Raw genomic sequence first — 10088 nt, 5'->3', positions numbered from 1 at the left:
AAGAAATGGAATAAGCGTTTACATAACACACGAGATAAACGAAAAGGGTTTCCTCAGGTGACTACAAACTCGGATGGATCTGAAATTTCCTGTTTGCCACCTACTTCCTATGTGACTAAACTTTCAGATCTGCTTACCAACAGAGCAGAAAATTCTTCGAACTTACTTACTAATGAAGAACAACCTTTGGCTATTACCTTACCAAGTAATAAACGTAAGGCGCCTACATCGGAAATGGTCACTGGACCAAATACTAAACGACATTAGAGTACAACATGAGTCTTGAACTCGTACATATAGGCACATACTTAATCGATAAGCCATGACCGAAACCGTTTTACTTTGGTTTTCGCTTTACGAACTATATCGTACCTTACGTACGTCCGTAGTCCTAAAGGCTATTGGGGGCTCCGTAGAAAAACGGCCTCCGGTCAGTCTAATATATCAAGATCAAATGAGATAACACATTGGTTTTTATTTGTATTTAAAGTAATTTAATACAAGTTCTTTTTCCAATATTGCCAAAGTGTTCTAAATTCACTTTGATGGCTCCAATAGCCTGAATATTTGGTATGACTCATTTACTTGGACCTATTTGAGACGATAGTAGATGTAGGATATTATGAACTAAATTTTATAATTGCTGAACTACTACTTACAGGTTTTGGTCTTCCCGCCAATCTCCAAAATCCAAGAAGTCATTTCTTTTTTTAACTTATTTTCAGATGTAACTTTTTATATATTAGCTAATGTATTAACTTGACTTACGTCCTTATGTCTATCTACAAATTAGACATATGGTCATGAACACTTAGTACTTCTAGTGAAAATTATTCAATCAAGAACAGCTAGAGGTACGTCCTGTGTAATCGAGGATACTACCAAGAGGCAGTCCCGATCATTCTTACACAAGCTACCACTGCTAAATCCTAACTGACTTAAATTGTATCTTAGTTTATATGACATAGTTTAAAACATAGTAATATCTATCGAAGTTTACAGTATTTCTGCTACTGCGCATTGCTCGTCACCTTGAATATGGCCCCAATACTTCCTTTGCCAGTAGAAGATGGTAGCTAGGTACTGTCTGAGCATTCCTATACACAAGCCTACTTGCACAGATAGCGTTAGTTATAGTCAAGTCCACAAAGAAATCATGGACTCGCATCTCCCATGATCTTGTGAAGTGCCCTTCCTCGACAGATATGGTATTACTTCTCAGGTTGTTGTTGATATCTAGAGTGGTCCTTTCTCTATTATAGTAGTCCGAATAAACAATAGGATATTGTATTTGATAACCCTTATCATAGGTGTATCGGTACACCCTATCTCCTGTGCGATGTACGGTACCATATGTCGCCGCACACAATCCCGTATACCGCGCGTCTTTGAAAGCTATTATATAAAAGTCTTTCTTCCTGGGCACTGCTTCCTTTTTGGAATTAAAGGCGCCCTGCAAGGTTCCCATACTAAAGAGTGGTTTGTCCTGCATTGGTGACTTTATCTTCTCACCCGGAATCCCCTTTGGCCAGCTACTACCTTTTTTTTGCAATGAACATTCCATATAGTACAAATGATAGAAGTACATATAGAGCTTTGAGGACAGAAAAACCGCTGTCCATAATAACTTTCCTTCAAGACCCTTAATGCCGTCCGTTAATCTCATGACGATGCCCACTGTGGACAGCTCTTCGGAATACAGTGGCCTCGGCAGGTAAGCTATCTTCACAAAGGTCGACTCTCAAAATGATGTTCGTCTCGCAGCAGGCAATGGTCTTCCACTCATTGTCATTATCTTTTGGTTTTCTAGGACAATGGATCTGGGAATATCCCAACGGGTTATCCCAGCTCATCATAGTCTCGTCGATACACACCTTAGAGCTAGCATAGAAATGTGCATCCGTGTTTGTGTTCCATTGTTCAACCTATAGGGATAAAACCTATAGTAGCCTTTGTCGTCTTTCTCAGCTTGTGTCACTGGTGATGTACACAGAGTAAGGTAGCGTTGTATGTCTGTATATTGTGTGACCCTCATGAAGCTTCCAAGGTATGGCAATGGATCAAGGCGTCCCTTTCAAGGTCCCAGAAGTTGTTAATGCTTGAAGATTAATACTTGGCCATAATAAGTCTTAAAGACAACCATACAAGGTATTTGTTAACATCGATCTCGCGCCTGCTTACCTTCCTTAATGAGTCGTTAGTCGCAGGAATAAGCGTGTTCTTAACCCAGTCCATCGGCAGCAGGTGAGTAAAGACATCCGCGTAGGATGCGTCGTCGTATATACAAGGTAGCTTTGCATGAAAATCATCCACATCATTCTTCTGTCTTGTGCACACGGTAACATCATATAGGTCGCTATCTATTAGGACGTCTCCTGTTTTAAAATTATCGTCCAAGGGTCTTGTGTCGACATCCACCTCTCGTGTGTCAATAGCGTTCTGTATGCGATTTGTCCCTATATCTACTTCTTCAGCGGTGCTGTCGACAAGTCTGGATGCGTTATGTGGTGTACTCGTTGCATTGTTATTGTTTGTGTTGGTAGTTGTTCGAGTGAAAGTGTTAGTTGTGTCTGCGTTCGCATCTGCGCTACTGTTGTAAGATTCGGTTTATCAAGGCGATATTAACGCCTTAGAATAAATAATCGCGTAGGTAAATTCTAAGCATCGTGAAAATTTTAAAGTAAATAAACGAAATGAGACTTTTAGTAAAGTTAGGTATTCCTCGTGAAAACAGCAATACTATGAGGGATTGTGAGGCTGAGACATTGCCTATATACAATCCTCTCAGTACTGTTTCCGCCGAAGGGATTTTGTTTAGTGTTTCGTTGTCGCTCTATTAGAAACTATGGTATGTTTCGTTGGGGCGAATCAGAGAGACTCATAAAATCCTAACTTTAGAAAAGAAAGAAAAATACTCTTGATATCCTTAGTTATTGTCTTAACCAATAGCTTGCCACTTATCAAGAATTACTGACTTAGCCTTCATCAGACTGGCACATCTGGTTGGCTGATCGGAGGAACAACTAGCTGAAGGTGTAGGAGGGTCCCTGAGGAACCCCGAAGGGCCACCTCCCCGGGATAAACATCCGGGGAGGGACCCTTCATCATGATCCCCCGTAGGGGTCCCCCACTCTAGTTTTTCAAAGAGTGGACATGCCCTCTCAGAGAGGGGTAATCATACTATTCGTTAGCAAGGTAACGATTCCATTTTTCATCATCTTGTTTAAACATCTTACTATGACGTTAATAGTCCTTAGAACCCTATATTCGATTGAGCCATCTCGCTACCGAAGTATTCAGATATAAATAGATTTGGAAAGTAAATATAGTTATATTAATAGAAATAGACCAAATCTTATGTTTGGTATTTCATTGGGGCCTTTTAATGGCCTTGTCCAAATATCTGACATGTAAAATGTAAAGGTATTAATTAATAAAACCGTTAAAACCCATTTAGGAAACTTAAGTTCCTTGTACTATTAAGAGTACGTTTATAGTTTACGTACTGCTTAAGAGTACGTTTATAACATATAGTCTAATGTGGAGGCCCGGCTATTACACAGCCCCCACCCAGCTTTGAGACCCAGGAGAAGCAAGTTGCTCACTCAAGCTGATTATGGGTCAAAAAGCGAGAAAGGAAAAACGGGTCGAAAACAGTAAGTAGCATAACATATAGTTAATGTTTCTCAGGCGGAGAAGTTAAGCGTTCTCTGTTACCCTGTGAGTTTTGGGCTTAGGTCCAGTAGGTCCGTGGTGGTCGACTGGACGTTTCTTACGCTTCAGTGTCTTAAGCACAAATGAAGTGTGAGCATTATAGCTCGGGAAAAATGCTGTAGGCGGATAAGTGTTAACTTCCGTGCCTTCAGACGATGGAAACATGCTATCTTTTTCAGCTTGTGACTTATGCAGGCGTTTACGCCATTTTCGATTAAAGGCTTTTAAATAGTCTTGATTATCGAAAGCTTCTGAAGTCAACTCAGCGATTGTACCGTCTATAAAGCGTGTACGATAGTATGTATAGCCTCCCTTATCCGCTCTCCATATAATGTCTTTAAATTCAGAACGATCAAGACGGGCATTAGAGTCATGTCGTCTTGCGAGTATAATCTCTGTAGTCGGAATACGACTTGTGCCTATATTAAGCGCACTAGAACCATCGGGGTTATTTACCTCGTATGTTCCACTTCTAGTGTCTGCTACAGAGATTATATATAGACCTATCCATTTAGATGTTAATACAGTAGCATCAGAATTACGTTGACGGATATTAACTCTGTCACCGACCTGATACTCTGCTATCTTCTTGGTAGTGTTCAAACGCTTTTGCCTTTTAATAAGGCTATATTGCGTATTTCTCGCAAGCAAGAATATACAACGTTATAAATACGTTGTACCTTCTCTAACCATGGTAACTCATGGTGATCAGGTTCGTCCTTGTTAAAGGGTATTTGTAACTCACTCTATCTGCCACGAAAACAGTGAGCGGGTGTAGTTCATGTAACTGGGTCAGCACACTCGTTCATCTGTGTTTGTACCCACATAAGGTGGTACGGCCAATCATCTGCATCATCCGTTAATGCAGTACGCAAGAAGAACTTAAGTCTTCTATGGCGCGTTTCATTCGCGCCTTGCGTTTGCGGCTTATATGGCACACTTCTCTTGTGGCATATGCCTGATACGAGTACTAGCGATTCCATTACGTCATCGCAGAACTCACTGCCGTTATCAGTGCACATAATACCTGGCCATCCGTGGTTAGCAAAGACTTGGCAACATAATTCTGCCACGGTCTACGTATTCTTAACTTTTAATGTATAGAGCAAGTTAAACCGTGACGCCACATCAAAGAAGTGGCATACGTAACGGTCGCCTGTGTGCTCGGACGTGGGCAGGTCAACCAGATCAATGATGACCCTGCGCCATGGAATACCTTCAGTCACACTCGTAAGCGGTGCGAACCCATAGCGCTTGATCTGATTGAGATCACAGTCTTTACATGGCTAATATACTCTGTCAACTAAAGTTGCCAGCTTAGGGTGCGCGATCCCATTTCGCTTAGCATCTTTAAGTGCGTCTACTACCTTCTGATGCTTCAGCTTATGATTTTGCGTCAGCCAAGCAAGAATGTTTTTATCATTCTGCTCCTCCAGAATAAAGGTAGGGTGTTGAGAATCCACTTGCGTGGTCTCTAAGTCTGTAGTGTTTCCAGACTCCTGTCCTGCTTTCGCATGAGTGTCATAAGTGCGCTCATGTGCGTTAGATACACCTGACTTATTAAATAGTCGCATTATATGTGTATACGCTTCAGGATTGTCTTTCATTAATCCCTTTAGAAATATGGTTTGAAAGACCTCGGGTTTGGACTTTATGTTATTAAACAAAGTCCTAGCTAGAGACTGACGCTTCTTAACAGTAGTGTCATTATTAGATTGTATTTCTTGTGCACAGACTTCAAGTGCTGTGTTACCTTTGAACTGCTTAACGTTCGATTGGGTAAAGAGTGGAATCTCTGATTCTTTGACCTTGCTAAGGAAGGTCTCAGAAAGGGTCCATTTAGTTGTTCCAATGGGACCTATACGACATATTATAGTATGTCTCCAGGGCATTTTCTGGACGGCTCGGGTACCCTGATATAGGAAAGTATCTACTTCCTTATCTAAATATATTGGCTCGCATTGTATCATGCTTATTAATTTATTGAGCCATATATATATACTCCGTAATGGGCAACACAACGTGATGGTAGCTTTATGTATATGAACATAATTTAATAGTTGGACAAATAACTGCCATGGTGGATTAGCCCACGCATTATGTTTGGAGAGGTATATTTGAAAGGCGTCTCCCAACTGATGATTTAAAGTCCTGTAATTCGATAGTTGTGCATTATGATGTGCAGCAAACATATAGATGGTATGTGGCCCAAATATCTTTTAAGTCAGTTCAAACCACCTGGGATTACATTTCCAGTCAGTGGCTAGTAACTCATGTACGGATTTATTAAAGTCCGGTACGAAGCGTGATAACATATCCGGTAAATGGTTATGTATTCCTGGCAGATGTTTTATATCAAATGAAACTTTGATATTGTATCATGCCAGCGACTCAGTAATTGTGAGTCGGGTTTCATCTCTTTCATATATTGAAAAGATTTCTGATCACACATCAGCGTAAATACTGTTCCGTATAAGTAATCTCGGAAGTGTGTTAGAGCTGTCACTATGGCTAATAACTCTTGTTTAACAGTTGGGTAATTCAACTGTGAAGCATTCATTGCTCGACTAAAAATTGTATATATCTAGATTTGTTATCTATAACCTGATATAATACTCCTTTTAAGGCTAAGTCGGAGGCGTCCGTTGCTATTTCAAACGGCACGCCATCGACTGGTCCTTGTATAATAGGGGCTTGCTGGACTGCGTGTTTGAGCGCTTTAAATGCGTCATCACACTCTTTAGTCCACAAGTCTCCTAGTTTGCCTTTATGACATCTTAAGTGTCCAAAAGGTTTAAGGTAATCAGCTAAGTGTGGTACTCCATCTGAAAATAAGTTTACAAACCCACACATGCTGTTAACATCTCTTACTGTAGTTGGTGTTCGCCAATCTAACAGGTGTTCTACCTTATCGGGGTCGATTTTAATACCTTCCCCAGATATACGGTAGCCTAAGAGTTGTATTTCGCTCATGGCGAAGTGACATTTCTTCTCGTTAATCTTGAAGTTTTGTTTGTTGAGTCTCTGAAGGAGTCGCCTGACTAATACGGTATGTTCGCTTTTAGTCTTAGAAAAGACGACTATGTCATCTATATAGACTTGCACGTCAGGCATGTCTGCAAACAATTCCTCCATTACTTGTTGAAATAATGCTGGTAAAGAGTGTAACCTGAAAGGTGCACCTCTGAACCTGTATTGTTTACCTTTCCACGTAAAACTAAAGTATTTACAATTTGGTTCATATACCTGCATTTGATGGTATCCTTGTGTAAGGTCTATAGTTGTAAATAGTGTAGCACCTTCCATCCTTCGTAGTAGCTCCTTAATATGAGGTAAGTGAAAGCTATGAGTCGGCAATAATTTATTTATCGGACTCATATCTAAACATACTCTGACTTTCTTTAACGATCCGTCAGAGTTATGTTGGTCTACGGCTAGCAGTGCCAGGTTAACTGGTGTCTGTTGATAATTAATTTCTATCACTCCATCTGCTAGCCATTTCTCAACCTGTTCTTTTACCACAGCCTCGTGTCTCCAGGATACATAGTTCCTTGAGGGACACTTTAACTGTGTAAAGTCTACCTTAGTTAAGTTAAGGCTGACATACCCGTGGTTAAAATGAAATTTTGCCCAATCTGTGATCTTTATCTTCTTATTAACTAGAATCAGATCTATGATTTTGTTCGCAAAGTCAGGTATTAATGCCTTGACTGTGTCTGACGGGGGCATATACGGATTCAGACAGTTATCGTCTGACTGATCCTTTAATGGATCTATGTTATTTGGCAGACCAATTATGGTTATACCTAGAGTGAGTAAAGCGCTCATTCCGACTATAATGTCGTACCTCTGTGACACCTTAACTATCACAGCTTGGGTAGTGATACTCCTATCATCGGCCAGGGAGATTTTAACATCTGTGGCCATGGTATCACACTTGAAAGGTTTATCATCAGCTAAAACGAGGTGAGTTGTTTGTGTTCTCCTTTTGATATCTTTCATTAATGCAAAGCGATCGAATATACATGAAATTTCTGAACCAGGATCAATCAACGCAAGGATTTTATTTCCATTGCAGTATACAGGGATTATTACACACTCATCTAAAGAGTCGTTGTATTGTCTGTGTAACGATCGTACCTGGTAGTACTTTCACTCCAATTTATTATCGGGATTTTTGTCACAAGACTTAGTGTGATAGCCATTGGTCTTCTCACACTTGTCGCACTTAATAAGAAAGTGTGTACAGGTGGATGCATGCCTGACATTCCAATAACCGTTAGGGGTCAATTAGTACATGTCATACCCACACTGTGCGTCGACACTTTTCTTAATTTCCTTAAATGGAGGTTCCTTGTCCTTCGCCTCCGCGCGTGCCCGTTTATTGGGTCGCGTGGATAGAGTGGAGTCACGAGCACGTGTATGTTGGGGTCTCTCGTTTGAGGTCTGCCTGGATACGTACCCGTGATCGGTGTGCTCCCGCGGCTTCTTAACAGCCGCTTTTCCCTTCGATGCTACTCGGTGTGCGGGAAAAAGGGTAGATACAGTATCATAAAATTGTTCCCACGTAAGTCGGGATAGATGAAACTTTGTTTCATGTCCCTTGTCTCGAGCCTCGGTAGCGTGTTTACGTCGCAACTCGGTGTACAGGCTCTCACGGTCGTTATTACCTAGGGTCTTACAGAACACGTGCATAACCAGGAACTCGTACAATCGCTGTGCCTTGTCCTTTGCTTTATCTGGACGTTTCAGGTCAGCATCTAGCTTTAGAATATAACTCTGAATGGGCGTGTTCTCAACTGGTTCAGTTAAAATTGAACTCAGTCCTGGGCTACGCATGTCCCTACTTAGTAAGGATGTAACCAACCAACACACAGCTGGCCAGTCACGACAAGTGTCTAGCTCATGCTGGTGTCGCTACAGGATCAAGTAACTTGTACCTGTAGGGTCAAACGTCTGCATTAAAGCGGAGATCCATTGCTGGGGTGCGATATCATTCGTCTCCAGCATGACCGTAAACGCATTAAGTGTACGGGTCAGCGTGTCGAGGTCATGGTTGTTTATAAACTCGACCTGCTTACTGTTGGCATCCCAGTTCGATTTAAGTCGACTGATCTGTCCCTTGTACTTCTGGTTATCCCTGTGGTCTTGTCCACGTTGGACCTGAAGTAGCTGATCGATGCGCTTTTGCTTAATCGCAATCATATTAGCAAAATATGATACATCATCAGCATGATGCGCATCGTGGGCGATTTCCATTTTAATGGTGTCATCGTCGACCGATTTGTTAAGTTCGGTCACCTCGTCAGAGTGGAAATCCTCTGCGGGCTGGTGCAATGCTGTACGATCGAAGCGATTAAATTCGACTTCGTTAACACGTTTACGGGGGTGTTTATTACCCCTTGTCAAATCCATGGTCGAGGCCTTCCGGTGCTCTGTCTCTCGGATAGTGGTTGGTATTATAATCTTGGCTGATTCATGCGTCTGGATAACATACCCAGTCTTAACTGGTTTCCGACGATTGTCATCCCAATTGGGTAAAGTTGGCGGAGTATTTCTATCTGCCTCTGGGTCTATAATAACCTCAAGGACGGGTAACTCACGGCCGGATGTCAAAACAGGCGAGTAATTAGCCTGAAGTTCTGGTAGTAGTACCTCGTAAGGTATAGATACGCTGAGCACATCTGGCTCATATGCCACAGGTGTAGCGCTCGAGTCTGAACGTTCTGTCCACTTCTGTAGGGCTTCAGTAATGCCCGGAGAAACATGCTCGCGTAAGTGCTGTGTATGTTTTCCTGATCTATACAACCGATCTACATGTTCAACGGTCAAGTCGTTCATAAGGATGGCTAACTGATTCTTAAGATCAGTGTTTTCAGTAATTAACTTACTTATGCGCGCTGGCTTAGTAGTCTCGGACGTAGATTCGGGTTTGCTACTTTGAACTCGCCTCCTCTTCTGGTTCTGTTATAGGTTCCTTCTGAGATTTGTCCTTGTCCCCTATAATTGGGGACTCCCATATAATTGGGAACTTTTCTTTCTGAGTTTCGTCAGAAGAATTGTTTGGGTCGTCTTGAGACGTGTCCTTTGTCTCAATTCTCGGCTTCGTAAATGCAAGCTTTGACGTTGAGGCAATAGTTGGCCCTCGGGCTCTGTCAGTGGGAGTAGTCTCCTTAATCGGAGTGGCTACATCCTTATCTGAAGCATTGTCCTGTTGACTATTATTGTCGGAGGCAAGTGCTTCGGCTACAGTGCGGTTAAACGCATCGGCAGCGGCAGCGGTCGCTTCTGCGGCAGCGCTAGCGGATTCTCTCTCCATCTTCTTCTTTTCAGCCCTACGCTTCTTAGAAGGAGTATTATCTTTCTTGGTCATA

General features: G+C 41.9%; 1 protein-coding gene across 1 annotated transcript; it reads right to left on the bottom strand.

The window, feature by feature from the left end:
- Window positions 1-1643: 1643 nt before the first annotated feature.
- On the bottom strand, window positions 1644-2986 carry SARC_11603 (hypothetical protein; the record flags this gene model as incomplete). The annotated part of the gene is made up of 3 exons (XM_014294306.1): window positions 1644-1925; window positions 2182-2590; window positions 2976-2986. 3 exons carry the CDS (start codon window positions 2984-2986, stop codon window positions 1644-1646), a joined length of 702 nt encoding a protein of 233 aa, XP_014149781.1.
- Window positions 2987-10088: the final 7102 nt, after the last annotated feature.

Source organism: Sphaeroforma arctica (genome assembly GCF_001186125.1).
Source record: "Sphaeroforma arctica JP610 unplaced genomic scaffold supercont1.1778, whole genome shotgun sequence".
Lineage (NCBI taxonomy): Eukaryota > Ichthyosporea > Ichthyophonida > Sphaeroforma > Sphaeroforma arctica.
The sequence above is the reverse complement of the archived record's forward strand: the minus strand, read 5'-3'. Positions and strand labels throughout refer to the sequence as shown.